We start from the raw sequence: 15,831 nt of genomic DNA, 5'->3' as shown, positions 1-15,831 counted from the left end.
AGTTTCTTCGATTACGACACCTGGCGTTGAATATCCATAACCAGAAAAGAACATAAAACAGTATACAATGAAAATTGTATTGTTAATCTACGGCAGCTGTAAATAACACAAAATACACTAAGTTTAGAGCTCTTTGTGTATGAACATACGCTATTTAGCCCGTTCGAGCTTCTCAACGACTTACAATATTATCTAAAAAGTCACAAGATACACTTTTCTATTGTGTATTTTTAAATCGAGAAACTAGTCACGTCGGTTAAAATAGTGTTTGAAAGAACACTGCACCGCGCTCCGATGTAAAGCTTACAGCAAACAAATGAACGATATTCTCTAAAGCCCGAAAAGTTTGACAGTAAATAGCCGCTTTCGTAGTTCGCGAAAACCTCGCCAGATGGTGCTAGTAAAGCTGATGGGTAACTGGACAACCTTCACCTCGATATACTTTGCCCTTTACTGGCGAGTTGATTGAGTTAGTACTAAGAATAAACAACAAAGCGGTAAGCTTAAGTGGATTATCTGTACTTAGAGTACAGTCGCAGAAACTATACATAATTCGCAACTACCAAGTAAGAATTTATGCACTTTATCAACTGGTATGATACAAGTGCGTTATAGAATTTGAACCATGCCACTGCGTGACGAAATTTCAAGGTGTACCTGTTTTCTTCGCCCTTGAATTGCATGCGTCAGATGATCCAACATTACGGTACTCGAAAGCAAAATTTTACAACAACGTTTCAGGAACAATTAAGGCATGGAGCATATGACCAAGGTATGAAAATTAAAGTTTCGTGAGTGGTGAGCGGTAGCTATGTAATTGCGTGCAAAATTACGTGAATTTTGTGTTACTTTTTTGCGGATATTTTGGTTGATTGCGACAAAGAGGGAGAATGACGATTGGTTGAAATTGATGAACGGACACTTGGAAAACCAACGCTCATGTCCAGGTCGGGATTCGAGCCAGGAACCTTCAACGGAGAGATCGTCATCGTCATGTTTCAATCAATACTCAAAATCGGGCCTATGCAGCTAGCCACAAAATGAACCTTTGCACTTTCCGGTTCCATCCAAGCAAATCGAAATTGTCCGGCGTGTCGCCGATTTGCGGTAAAGCGCGAAAGTCCTTGTAAAATTAAGAAATCATTATTCTGCCTCAATTTCTCGTGGCGTTTAGATTCGTTCACTCAAGCTAGACATGTGTTCCGCTGGAGGACAGTATTATGTATAATTATTTGTAAATAAAATTGAGAAGCAACGTGTAATAAGTACTTTCGTATGGGATATATTGTTTAAAAAAATAATATTAAAAATGTTTCGTACGACAGTAAAGGTCTAACGTACGCGCTCGCACACACACAAACACCTATCATTTGCAAATTAGAATATTTAGTGAAGCCTTAAACTTTAAAGCGACATAGTAGCGACGCGAGAAACATTTTAGAAGGGGGTCCGAGGGACGACAGGCTTACACAAAAATCTCACAAATCCAAAAGTTAATATACGTACAATATTGCACCGCACGTGATACTAAAGTTGCAAACCATCGATTATATACACATACAAGAGACTAAGTAGTGCTCGAAGTGAGGGGGGTGCGGGGGGGGGGTATCCCTCCAGCAAGCAAAATTTTCGAAAAGCATCTCTCTCGGCTGTCTCATTCTCTCTGTGTTAAACAATAGGAGAATCCTCCCAGCTAACCCCAATGCTTGACCACCAACGTCCCCCGGCTAATATTTTCCACTTCAAGCTCTGTGTTGATTGATTTGGTTAATTTTACTTCACATTTCTGCAACTTTTAGTTAATCGCGAAGTTGAAGATGAGTGATGATACGATAAAATTGATGAAGGCATACCCCCTGCCCAAGCCGGGATTCCAACCCTGGACCCCTGGCGTCGTGACGCGATACATTAACCACTCCGTCACGGAGATCGGCAAGCGCTTTGTATGTATATATAGCCCAGTCAATAAAGATTTATGTCGGGAATAATTCCGTAAAAGCTCAATTTTGGTCAGATCTTAGAACACTACTAGTAGCGCAAAATCCCAAAAGTCCCTCCCCCTCCTCGCGGTATTTCCCCTCCAGCGTCCCCCCAAAGATCAATTTCGCAGACTCGCAGATATTGATCTATATCTCTGGAACCAATTGTCGTAGGGAGGTAATCTTTCTTTAGTCTTAATCCTGATTAGATGGACTACAAATAAGATTCTGTTTACTTTTTCGATAATGTTGATGGTTTTGCCGTAATTTAAAAAATAATCTTCAAAAAGTGATTTTTTTCTAGTACTTTCTGAGGTTTTTGCTTTGTAACTTTTGAACAAATTAAATGACAAAAAATTGTTTCGAATTAAAGTTGTAGCCTAATTTATAAGCTTTAAAATGATATCAGTTGTAATATATTTTAATGAAGGATGCGCCATAAAATGTGTCTCTTATGTCTTATCACAGTCCGGCGTTTAAGTCCGGAATCATTGACTTTTCGATAAAGGCATGAGACTTGGTAGAATCAATTGTTATACCACGTTCAGTCGAGTAGCCAATCGCCATCTGCGTGCTGATGGCCGCCATCTTGAAAAGAGTCCGCCATATTGGATATTTTTGATATGCTATATCTCAGGATTTTTCAGATATGCTCCAAATAGTGTAAACTTTCATAATATATCAATAAATAGAAATAGTGGTTTTCTAGAAAAACTCACTAATACTTTATGTGAATAACTCCGAGTTAAAAGTCTTAATAATTCTCGAACCATACAATAGTATTGTATATTTGGTAACGTTATGAAATGTTTGTTAGAAGACTTAGATGAACTGAACCCTTAAAATACTATTTTTTGTATTTATAAATTTACCTTAAATAACATTTTTAAGAGGAAATTTAATTTATGTACAACCAAATTTGATTTCTGAAAGTAGAAGTAATTGAAATTCTATTAAATTGTTTTATTTGAAAGAAAAAAAGCATTAACTGTAATTGATGATACGAAAATACCGAAATTTGTTTTACAAAATATTTTGTAATGAATTTTCTCATTACATCGGTTCCCTTCTTGATCAGGTCTTCAATTCAAATACTTCACATTTGGATAATATAATACAGGCAAGATTTTCCATTCAACACCAAACACCTATACTCTATCCTGGGAATCTCTGGAGCAATCCCGCGCATAACGGAAAAGAAGGGGAGAAAGCGAGCAAAGCAGTACACGCTGATGCAAACAGCTGGTAACTGCAGTCCCTTTTGCCCGCCCACGCAATCCAGTTTCCTCGCAAATTTCATTGTTCGCGCCCCTCTTGGGCAGAGACTCACTTTCGTTCGCTTGCTCGGTAGATTCCCGAGACAGAGTATAGTACTCTGTGCTTGTTGTAATGGTCTTGACCGTGAAAAACCCACTGCAGATTGCACAAAGTTTTGATGTATAAAAAGAAGTTTATTTCATGAAGGCTCTTTCCCAGGTGAACAATGTGAAGTTCTCTCACAATTTAAGTTGTTACACTGAGAGTTTTGGGCTTTTTTAGTTTCTTGCATGCACTAGTTTTCCAAATGACAAGGTAAACATCTTATGCAGTTTGTAGAGTACATACGTTGTAGTCTGATGGGCATGTGATGTTTTCCTCACATGTCTAGCTTTACTAAATCAATCCCTTGTACCAAACAAGAAGGAATTTTGGTTTGCTCCAGAGTTTATATGTAGGCTCCTCCAGTAAGAACACCGCCATGCATTTGAAGGTAGTCATTTCAAGGTGGAACCTCCCAACAAGACGACTCTCTTATCGTCTTCATATAGTTGTGGCTAGCCGGAAACCACTGAACCCAGTTCGATATTTTGAATACATGTATATGTACTGTACGTATATTCAATATCAATATGCAAAAGTTGAAACTGTAGTGTTTTCAGAAGATTTACGGTTTTTTGAGTGACGTCAAACCCATGTCAGTCACATCATTACGACTTATTTAGTCATTAAGAAAGAAAAACAGCAGTGCTGTTACATCACGTGAATGGGTTGAAGTTTGAGTATCCACTCATTGCTATCAACTCATCCAGTTCATAACATGTTAGCAACAGGTGGTTTATTTACTTGCAAGTTCTTACTTCATCACATCTTGAAGGCTGAAAGGTACTCAGCTTAAGTAACTCACTCACTTCCTAGCATTTCTAAACCCGAAGATTTATGGCTGCAGCAACACAAGCCTTCCATCTGTCCCTATCCTGGGCAAAATCAATCCAATCTTTTCCATCCTGGCTGATTTTCTGTAGGTCCATCTCAACGGCATCCCTCCATCTTCGTCTTGGCATTCCTATAGGTCTCTTACCATCAGGTTTCCCAACAAGAATCCTGTGAACTCCTCTTTCCTCTCCCATTCGTGCCGCATGGCCTGCCCACCTAAGTCTTCTTGATTTAATTATTCTAATAATACCTATCTGGATATGAATACAAATTATACAGTTATAACAATCTCCACTCACCTGTCTCCTCATCCCTTTTAGGTCCAAATATTTTTCTAAGGACTTTTTCTTCAAGTACTCTTAATTTATGTTCCTCTTTTAATGTAAATGACCAAGTTTCACATCCCTACAATACTACAGGCATTTTTTTTTGTTAATTTTGACTTTGTTTCATAGATATTATGCGAGAGGATAAAAGTTTATGAAGAGAAATGTGTTTTGAGCTTAAGGCCATCCGGAAATGCGTAGTTATTGGAAAATACCCCAATAGTTTTTACTCGTTTCGACATGGTTAGAATTGGATATTGTGATCCTCTTTTGTCAACATGAGGATGTTAGAATAATAGAATTTGTGTATCATGAAAGAACCTCCAGCACTTATAGCCATAGGGTTGGTATCTTTGTAAGTGCCTTTGTTCTCAACCCAGCTCTGCTGATTTCTGACGGAGGAGTACAAAGCGACAGAGGTCCTTGGATACGTCAATGGCTGACAATGTATGTAATTATTTGCTGGTGATAACTAGAGAGAAATCATAAAATACGCGCCAACAGTGAACTGGACGTTCCAAGTGTTGAATGGAAAATCTTGCCTCCACTATATTATGCGAATGTGAAGGATACGATTTTGAGATCTGATCAAAGAAGGAAAATGAACTTCTGAAAAATTCATAGCAAAATATTTTCTAAATAATTTTCACTATTTTCGTATCATTCATCAGTTACAATGAAAATGTGTTTTTCTTTCATTCATATCTTCAGAAATCAAATTGGGTTATATATATTTTGTATTTCTTTTTAAAGTGTTATTTGAGGTAAATTTATAAATACAAAAAGTAATAGTATTTTAAGAGCAATATCAATAGTTCATTTACTTTTTTTACATCAAACCGGATCCAATAATCCTCTTTCTATTAATAGTAATCTAGATAAAATCCATTTCATCCTTATTTTTCTATTAAACATATATTAGGGTTTATAATCACAATCTTAACACTAATACAACTTTCATTAATATTTCCCACAACATTAGGAGAAAAAGTTAGTTAATAATAACATAGGAATGTCAAACCTAAATTATCTACATAAAGATACTTTCTAATTCCAAAACATACCCATTAAATTGAATTATTCTATTTATAATATAACTCGGAGTTATTCACATAAATTATTATCGTGAGTTTTTCTACAAAACCACTATTTCAATTTTTCAAAAATAGATTTTCTGAAATATGAAAGAATACACTATTTGGAGAATTTCTGAAAAATCCAGAATTTCAAAAATATCCAATATGGTGGACTCTTTTCAAGATGGTGGCCATCAGCACGCAGATGGCGATTGTCTACTCGACTGAACATGTCTTAAGTGGTATAACAATTGATTCTACCAAGTCTCATGCTTTTATCGAGAAGTCAATGATTCCGGAATTAACCGCCGGACTGTGATAGAGACACTTTTTTCGATGTCCTCCATTTAGAGACACATTTTATGGCGAATCTTTCATTAAAATATATTACAACTGATATCATTTTAAAGCTTATAAATTAGGCTACAACTTTAATTCCAAACAATTTTTTGTCATTTAATTTGTTCAAAAGTTTCAAAGGAAAAACTTCAGAAAGTACTAGAAAAAATTCACTTTTTGAAGATTATTTTTTAAATTACGGCAAAACCATCAACATTATCGAAAACTTAAACAGAATCCTTTTTGCAGCCCATCTAATGAGGTTTAAGACTTTAAAAAATTTCCTCTCTACGACTATTGGTTACGGAGATATAGCTAACAACTGACCAAAATTCAGCTTTTACGGAATTATTCCCCACATTGGCCCTTTTTTGTATTCATTAACTGTGCTAATTGCTACATCAGCACATCTTGCAGATAAAACTCCAGAAGACTTTATTCTGGTGAACTGAAGGTATATGTATTGGTAAATAAGGTTGCCGGGTATAAGTGTAGACATTATGTAGTTTTCTGTGAAAAAACGTAATAATTAATCAGAAATTTGATAAACCAAATGCGAAAAATATCTAAGCCGAAGGAATCTATCCGGGTAGTTCTTGCAGATCACCACCAGAGGCACTGCAGAGTCTGGAAGTAGCTGCACTCTAGTGGCCATTGCATGAATTAAGTTATAAGTCCTTTAAGTGTATTCTAAAGCAGTGTTTCTGAAGCACCGGCGGGCTCTGGAGTCAATCATACCGGGTTGCGAAGAGAAGAGGTTCTACTGACACTTGCAGGTCAAGCTGGCAACCACTTGAAAAGATGGGGTTTCGTTTGAGATCCATCAGCGATAAGAGGAAATCCTTTCTCGCCAATGCTGGTGAGAAATCAAAGTCACTGAAAGGGGAGCGTCACTCGTGCAGCCTCCAAACCTAAATTACAACCGTGGGGTTGTTCTCAAGTTAGGGCCAAAAAGGTGAAGCGACTTACAGCCTAGGGGGAGGGGGTATCGAAAGTCCTGGACTATTTTCCAAATAACTGTTACATTTAGTAAAATCAGAAAATCACAGGAGGTAAAAATGACACCATCAACCCTTTAAATTTTAATAAACATGAAAATTTCCGGGGTGAAATGCCCCCATTCCCCCGACAAGTTAGGCCTATGACAATTTCGTTTGGCTCTGCTTCGGTCATCATGTCTATGAAGATTGTCTCATTTCACACTCAATTTTTCGTGTCTGTTTCTGTGTCTATGTATCTCGTCCTCCCCTCTCTATATTTTTATATCTACCTCTACCTCTTTCCCTCTCTTTCTCTTATCTACATACTCCATACTCGTCTTTCCACCACTGTTCCTTTACCTCTTTCTCTGTTTGTCTGTCTTTCCTTCTCTTCCTGCTCTTCTATATACAAAAGACAAAGACCGAAGATAACGCTTGATTTTCCCCAACTAGATGAACAAAAGAGAAAATCGATGACGTTAGATTTTCCCCAAATAGAAATACAAAAGAGAAAAACTATGACGTTTAATTTTCCCCAACTAGAGAAACAATGACGTTTAATTTTCCCAAACTAGAAAAACAAACAAAACTAGAAAACGATGTATCTTGATTTTCCCGGCTGAAGAAACAAACAAAAGAGAAAGATGAAGGATGACGCTCAATCTTGGCTATTTAAAGAGGAAAGTACATATTTTTTTCTTGGTGCAGGCAGTGATTCAATGAACAACCGCTCTTCATATCACATATCTCTGTCAGAAATTGTTAACCCAACCTATTGTAGATTTCAAGCGAGGTTCGATACTGAACTCAAACGCTGGGATGTCTGCTTCTACCACAAGAAGCAAGAGACTAGGTAACATGCCGTTCATTCAGCCGCAAGTTCTAAACATAGATTTATTATTTTCATATGAAAGTAAATACATACATATTTCGATGTAATGAAATTTTTAAAAGTAAGGGTTTGTATTTACCAACCACCAATATTAAATGTCCAAAGATTATTGCCACCTGTTGGTAGACAGGGATTGATGTGCCTTGACACAACGAACACGTGTCTGGATTTCCGCGACTCAGCAGTGGCGTGCCTGAGGAATGGGGGTGGGGGGACTCGTATTAGGTTAACGAGCACGGCCACAGAGTCGTAACGTTGGCGTATTGTCTCGTCGTTTTGTCATCAAGGAGTGACTGGTTTGGTACTGTTGGTCCATTCCGCATTAGCATATGTGTGCATAAAGTGGCCTTGAATAAAACAAGTTCCGAGTTCGTTTCCTATGGGTGTTCTAAGGTCTGAATTTTCCCGGCCTTGCCCCTGCAAAAAGTGGCTCTGCGGCTCACCCACCCTCAAACCAATGGGTAAAGGTGTAAAAATTGCCGGAGCGGTGTGCTTGTCATATCACCTCCAAAATGACCGAGATCGAGAATGTGTGGGGCCGCCCCTATATTCCCTATAGGTACAGCACGGTGCAATATGGACGGGGAACTTTACCTTAAGGGAAGGTGGACATGACAAAGGAAGTAGTGCCGGTCACCGTGGCGGAGTGGTTAGCAAAGCACGCTACGACCCCAGGGGCCATGGGTTCGAATCCCGACCTGGGCATGGGTGTTCTTTGTGAGCGTTTCTTCATCAATTTCATCCTCATCTTCGCGATTAGCCAAAAATGGCACAAAAGCGAAGTAAATTAAACTAAATCAATAAGCAACAACTGTAGTGCCACCCTAAATTTATTATTTTTTTAATTTTTTTTATTATATAATTTTGGCTTTTCGTTTTTCTTTTATCAGTTAGTTTTTTCAAAGTCGCACCCAGTCCCTTGCTTGGCATGGCTAGAGGGAGAACCGGGCTCTTCAGGCAAGTTACACTGGCTAGGGTGTCCTTCTTTTTTCTTAGTTTTTTCTTCCTTTTGGGTATTTGTGTGTTTGTGTGTGTGTGTGTTAGAGCCACTGTACAAGGCTAAAACCGGCAACATTGGAAGAACACAGGGAAAGTTTGGGCGTCTTTGGGGAAAGACGGGACACAAGGATATAGAGGTGAGAGGAGTGAGGAGCTGTATTTCGAAGTGTGGCTAAACTGTGCGTATGGCATCCAGCGATGCAAGGAGACACGTTACCAAAGTAGGTGAAGTGTGGCTGTTGAGCAGCTGGCAGCACCGTGCAGCGGAAGTAGCGGTGTTTTGTTCCTGTGTAATTCGAGCTACTTCCCCGTGTTAATCACAACATGTCGCAGGAGCATCAGCCATCAAAGTACGTGAAGTGCGATTTGTGACAGCTGACAGCGCAGTGCAGCAAGAAGACCTGTGTTTTAATTTTGTGTAAATGGAACTACTTCCGTGTGGTTACTGAACAATACATGAAGCAGATCACACCATGTGACCGGAACATCAGCCAACCTGACCTGAAGCCGTGAACAATCCTCTTTTACCCCCCTTCAACAACGAACCACAGCCATCCCCTGCAATCTAAAGTAGGAGCAGTGTGTGTGAGGAAGTGCATCGCATAAGTGACAATAAAAAGTAAGGGATCCCAACAAACCTTTACTTATGGCCATAAGGTACATGAAGGTTATTTATTACTTGTGTTTGTATTTGTATGAGCTATGCCGGGTTAATCTACATATTTTCTTAAGATCAATAATAATCTTCGGAACAAATTTCATGTTATTTACATATTGCCCCACCACACAACAATAAAGGAAATGGTGGTCTTACAACAGCGTGTATTTTCAGCCATCTGGATAATCAGATATGGCCCAGCTGCAGGGTGGATAATAATCATGATTTTGTTGATTTTCTTTATTTGAATAGAATTTTTTTTGATTTAAATTGATTTTTCTGATTTTTTTTTTTAAAAAAATGCTTAAAATTCCTTGAATGGTTTTTGGCACCATGCATATAGATATATGTGTTTTTTTTAGAGAAAGGCTTTTTCTAGTAAACGGCCCTGTAAAATATTTGAACAGTTTGATTAAAGCAAATAAAAAACATACATTAACATACATTTTTCTGTTTCTGATATTGTAACTACTATGGAAATGTCTGTTGAGTGTGTTAATGAAAACGATAATAATTTCAGTAACTTCTCTTCCAGTGAAACTAAAACATTCTGGATGTACTCTATAATTGTAACTTAAAATATTAACTTTAATATTTTTATAGTCTTTGTACCCGATTTTTGGAGATTCTTTTAATGATAATTTGAATGATATTGATATATAATGATATTGACACTATTTATGGTTTAACATGATTAGTATTTTATATATTTTTCTACACAAAATGTTTGCTATTTTTGCCCATAACATTATTGAATTTTAAATCAAGAGAAATCCTGTGTTTATATTTCCATTCGTATGAGCTTCACACCATCAGTACATATATTTTATTTCCTTTATTTCCCTATATTAGAACCTAATAATCACCAATAAATGATTACGAGATTAATGTAATTTCGCCAAAAGTGTTTCTGATATTATTAATTTAACCTGATTAAATCAATCCTCCTTGCACAGCTGTGACTACAAACAATTCAACTATTCTTTAGTCCCAGTGCTAAATTCCAATAGGGCTCACTGCCCCATTCGCTGAAATAGCATACGCCACTGGATAATAGCCCCCTCTCATTAATTTAGCCACGCCCCTGTTTCCATGCGGACCAAACGAGAGAGTGCCACAGACGCAAGCGGAACAAAACTTCAATTTGTTCACCAGCGCAGTTGTCGGAAAGATGAATAAAAAGCAATGCGTACCTCTACGTTCTGCAAGCTGATTTTGACCACGAACGCCACTGCGTTTCCGGCTATCCGTACGTGGCCTCCTTCGATGGTGAAGTTCTTGTAGTCCACGATGCAGCCTTGGGATGCCTTCAGAGAGGCGTTCCAGTCCATGAACATTGCCTGGTTAGGAAGAAACAGATAGTTTTAAAAATAATAAATTTCCAAGCATTAAAATCTATATTTACGTCATAGCAGTTGCGAAGATATAGTACAAGCACTGCTTGCACTATTAGAATATTATATAATGTACTTAATGTTTTAGCCCTATTTAGTTTCCATCGCACTCGATTTGACAACTTTTTACTGCCACAGACTCCCTCAGCAACTCCGAAGCAAGCACCAGACTCAATGATTGCGTCCGCTGAATAATACAACCAGTGCATTCAAAGGAGGAGAAACGGACCTCAACCCTCACAGAAAAGCTGAGCCTTCAGTGCTTCTCATAAAGCAACCGAAAGGAGAAGGAGAAATTGACAGTAACCAATGTGTGTCTTCCTGCACGCTTAAACAAGATCGCGCATAAAGAAACTATTCTCATTGCTCTAAATTCCATATAGGTTACTTAAATTACAACTTATTTTGTATTTCGCGAATTTTAAAACGTGTCAAAAATTTGACGGGTTGGGTCAAAGATGGTATAGTCGACGCGCTAGCTACGTTAACGACCGGCTGGCTTTGAAGTCCACGGAGCGCGCCCACCAGCTGCAACAATCACATTCAACGCACAGTGTTGCCACACATCTACTCTACGCCACCTTGTCCCTCCGCGCACAAGCACGGTCTCCACATTGAAGTTTCAAAGTACGGCAACAGCGTATCCGCAGTCATGTGACTGAGACTCCACGTGGAGTAGACTTGCAGAATGACAGCTGCACCCATTGGCTGAAGGTTGAGTGTGATTGGACGAAACAAACTCGCCCGCTAATTATCCCCACCCACGTTTGTGGCGGCGGGTTTCTTTAGTCTTCGACGTTAACGAAGTAAACGTGCTTCCGGGAAGAGGAATGTCTGCAGTCTTCAGCCTGCGTCCATCTCGAATTACACCACTAGTGTTGACAGCTACAGTGTTAGCAACTGTCAAATTATTTACACGGTAATTCAAGTGGACTGTTTGACAAATTTTACAAGTAAATTCAATAAATTGATGACTTTTGAATATAACTTTTTGGTGAAAAAGAACTATCTTCTGATATTTGTAAACAGCACAAAAGTAAATCGTATACATTGCACACACATAAGAACATTTTGTATTATTATGGCACTTAATTACTTGAATATTATATACATACTCTTTCTGTTGTAATGATTTTGATTCCACAGCGCAATTTCTATCTCCAAATTGATATATCTTCTCCCGTGAGCGATAAAATTAAGGACATGGTTTGCTGTCACTTTCTGTCGTTTCAGAGCTTTTCAAGGTTATCTTGTTTGGATGCTGTTGGGGGAAACGTTTACAAGGATGTGTGTGTTTGTTGCTGGTGTTTGTGCTGTGAATTAATCGAAACTAACATAAATTTGGGAACGGTTGATACGACGAAGTGCGGGTGTTTTACTGAGATAGGCTGATCAAGACTAGACCTACAGTTTAAAGTGGGATCCGAACTACCATGCAATGTGCCTCAACCGGGTATCGAACCCGGGACCCATTGACTACAAGCCGACGGTGTTACCACTACGCCATCGGGGAGGCCTCAGGGGTGAATTAATTTGTAATTTAAATGGGGAGATATTGCAATTTGGCTGCAGTCTTTGTCTTCTGTAAGTATGATACATAAAATAACAAAGAAAATAATTCCAAAGTTTGAGAATGTGGTAAAAATTAGGTCACAACCGTATTTCTATACCGTATTCAACAAGTACAAATATATTAAATCCAGAAAAAAAAATGCAATGTGTCATTTCTAAACCCAAAGTTTCACTGCCGCAACAACACAACTGTTCTATCCTTGGCAAGATCAGTTCAATCTTAACAGCTCTGCGTGGCGGAGTGGTTAGCACATCACGCTACAACGCCAGGGGTCCCGGATTCGAATCCTGGCCTGAGCATGGATGTTTGTGTGTGTCAATTCATCAAATCATCACTCATCCCCATCTTCGCAAATTAGCCAAAAGTGGCACAAAGGGCGAAGTAAAATAAAGCAAATCAATCAATCGAATGCCATGCCGGCCTGGGAGCAGAGTTGTTTAAGGTCCAGGAATTTTAAATCAATTCAATTCCGGTCCAGAAGATAAAATCAGAAAGCGTAAATGGGTTCTGGACCATAAAGAACCTTTTTATTTTTAAAGTATTTCAATTCGGTCCAGAAACCTTTTTCCGGATCAATTTAAACACGGTCCACGAACCGATACAAATTGAGAATACCGGAAGAATCTCCGATTACTTTCAAATTCGGCATACTCACTAATTTTGGCCTCGTAATCACAAATCTGCAGCTAATATTTGGCGGCCACGTCTAGAAATTGCAAAATAACCTTCTCAATTACCGCTATCATTCTCCGTACACTAACATGGAAACATCCTTTCCGCACAACGGTCCTGCTACCAACGTTGCTCAAGTGTTGTGCAATAAGTGAGAGTGTTGATTTGCATGTGAGAAAATGGCATCTTGCGTAAAGGTGGAAAACATGTTTGCCCCACGAAACCATTCACGGTAAGGTTAGGTTAGGTTAGGCAAGCATAGTTAAAATTAAGGGTGAACGTAAACATAGTTTTGAAACGCTAATCATTGCAAAAAAAATAGTTGTTTTCTTCATAAATCAAGGGTGTTTTCTCCGTTCGCGGACCCACTTTTTTCGACTTATTTTGCAATTTATAGACATGACTGCCAAATTTTAACTGCAGATTCGTGATTACGAGGCTAAAATTAGTGAGTATGTCGAATTTGAAAGCAATTGAATTCCGATATTCTCAATTTGTTCCCAGGAACCTTTTTTCCGTATAAATTTAAATAAGGTCAAGGAACATTTTTTTGAATGAAACAAAATGTAGTTTGGACCGAATTTAAATTGTGCGAAGGTTTCGGTCCTGTTGTGGAACCGAATAGAACCGAATAGACTCCTGTCTCTTTAACAACCTTGCGTGGGAGTTCTTTGTGAGTGCCCTACCATCACTTTCATATCACAACTAATCCTCATCGTCGCGTTTAGCCAAAAGTGGCAGAAAAGCGAAGTAAAATACACAAAAAAAAAACAGTTTATTCTTTACCATGTTTACGAAATCCCTTCAGATCCATCTTAATATTGTGATCCCATCTTCGTCTTGGCTTTCCCACGGGTCTCTTACCATCAGGCTTACTGACAAGTTTCCTCTCCCACACATGTAATCCTCCAATCAAAATCTGTATTTAATTATTCTAGAAATTTAGATTTCGTAACCACCTCAACTCGCCTGATTCTCTATCACATATAATTATAGTTCGTGGGATTTTATCTTCAAATACTCGTTAGTTATGTCCTCACAGGATCCATAGTTTACAAACATATAATTAGATATACACGTAATAACTGTTATTTAAGAGTACTAATTAATGCATGCTAGTATTTAAATTTTGAATATTTTTCATATTACAACATTTCAACCTTCAAAGAACCTGTTCTGTTCTGTTTTCTGTTGGAAACTGTTTATAAAGATATATGAAAAATATAAACTTGCTGACAATGTCAAGTTTTCCACGTCATCATGCCCTTGGCATTTGCCTCTGGGAACAAGGCAGTTTCATACAAAGAAAGTATGAAATATTAAATTAACAATACTAACAAAATGTACTGTCTCCCATCGCGTAAGTCAAAGGCAGTTGTCTATTAAATCTTAACTAATATTTTAAGTTCTCTTTCTTTGTGTAAAAATTAATCTCCTCTTTCTTGTTTCTTTCTTGTACTCTTTCTCCGCATTTCTTATTCTTTTCCATTCTTCTTCTTACTCTTTCATCTCTTCCTCTCTCTCTTTTTGTCTTTATTCTTTTTATATTTTCCTCCATCTATCTCTTTATTTCCTTATCTTATTCTCTTTCTCTCTATATATTTTTATTTTCTTTTATTATCTCCTCTTTCTTTTTATTCCTCTCTCCATTTCTTTTTGTCTCTTTTTCTCCGTTTCTTTCTCTTTTTCTTTTCTCTCTTTTCCTTTCTCCTTCTTCCTTTTTCTCTCTCGCTATATCTTACTCTATCTTTTTCTTTTCTCTCTTCTTCTCTTTATTATTTTTATCTTTCCTTTCTCCATCTCTCTGTTTTTCTTCATCTTCTGGCTTTTTCTTTCTTGTTCCTTTTCTTTTCCTTTCTATATCTTTCTTTCTCTTTTCTCTCTCGTTTTCTCCTTTTCTCTTTTTCCTTCTCTTTGTTTCTTTTTCTCTCTCGCTATATCTTCCTCTCTCCTTCTCTCTCTTTTTCTTTTCTCCCTTCTTCTCTTTATTCTTTTATCTTTTCTTTCTCCATCTTTCTCTTTCTTTCTTTATCTTCTGGCTTTTTCTCTTTCTGTATTTTTTTATTTTCTGTTTTTCTTTCTTGTTTCTATTATTTTCCTTTCTATGTCTTTCTTTCTTTCTCTCCCTTTTCCTTTCTCCTTGTTTCTTTTTCTCTCTCTAATCTTTCTCTCTCTTTTCAGTATATATCTTCTCTCTCCTTTTCTCCTTTCCTTTCTCTCTCCTTCTCTTTAATTTTCTCCCTCTTTTCCTCCATATCTCTTTACCTCTCCATCTCTCTAATTCACTTTTCTTATTTTTCCTCAATTTATATATCTGTAAATATCGTTCTTATATTACACGCTCTCTCTATCTGTTTCTGTAGTGTAAGAAGTGATCTTTGCTATGAAAACTCAAATGTCAACCTTTCTTCTACGTAGTACTATGACTTGGACTACATACTTGCAGACTAATGAGGCTCTGGCGTTTCTAATCGCAACTAGGTTTTTCTTCATGAGTCTTGTGCTATATCTTTTCATCCGCATCGTCGCGATAAGCCAAAAATGCCAAAAAAACAAAGTAAAATAAACAAGTTCATTAAATGATTTTCAACACATGTTTATCCCAATTTACATGTGTATGAAATACATAATTTTACAAGGCTGTAGGCTAACATTCATTTTTCCAAAGAGGCTGCCGTCATGCTCCTGTATATTTCTATCACTCGTGTTGCCTGCGAATGAACCTTGTGAAGCAGGCATGTATATAGAAA

General features: G+C 37.7%; 2 protein-coding genes across 3 annotated transcripts in view; one reads left to right on the top strand and one right to left on the bottom strand.

The window, feature by feature from the left end:
• LOC145994415 (uncharacterized) overlaps nt 1-15,831 on the top strand; it is a 124,005-nt gene that overhangs the window by 27,509 nt on the left and 80,665 nt on the right. The window lies entirely within an intron of this gene.
• The window catches only part of LOC145994414 (uncharacterized), a 96,324-nt gene that overhangs the window by 31,538 nt on the left and 48,955 nt on the right, over nt 1-15,831 (bottom strand). For both annotated transcript variants that reach the window (XM_083130540.1, XM_083130541.1), the window contains exon 3: nt 10,636-10,782. In XM_083130540.1, coding sequence (XP_082986666.1) covers nt 10,636-10,782 — 147 coding nt within the window. The remainder of the gene's footprint in view (nt 1-10,635; nt 10,783-15,831) is intronic.

This window comes from Lepisma saccharinum, chromosome 10 (genome assembly GCF_977018435.1).
Source record: "Lepisma saccharinum chromosome 10, izLepSacc3.1, whole genome shotgun sequence".
In the NCBI taxonomy this organism is placed as follows: domain Eukaryota; kingdom Metazoa; phylum Arthropoda; class Insecta; order Zygentoma; family Lepismatidae; genus Lepisma; species Lepisma saccharinum.
This window is presented reverse-complemented; position numbering and strand designations above follow the sequence as displayed.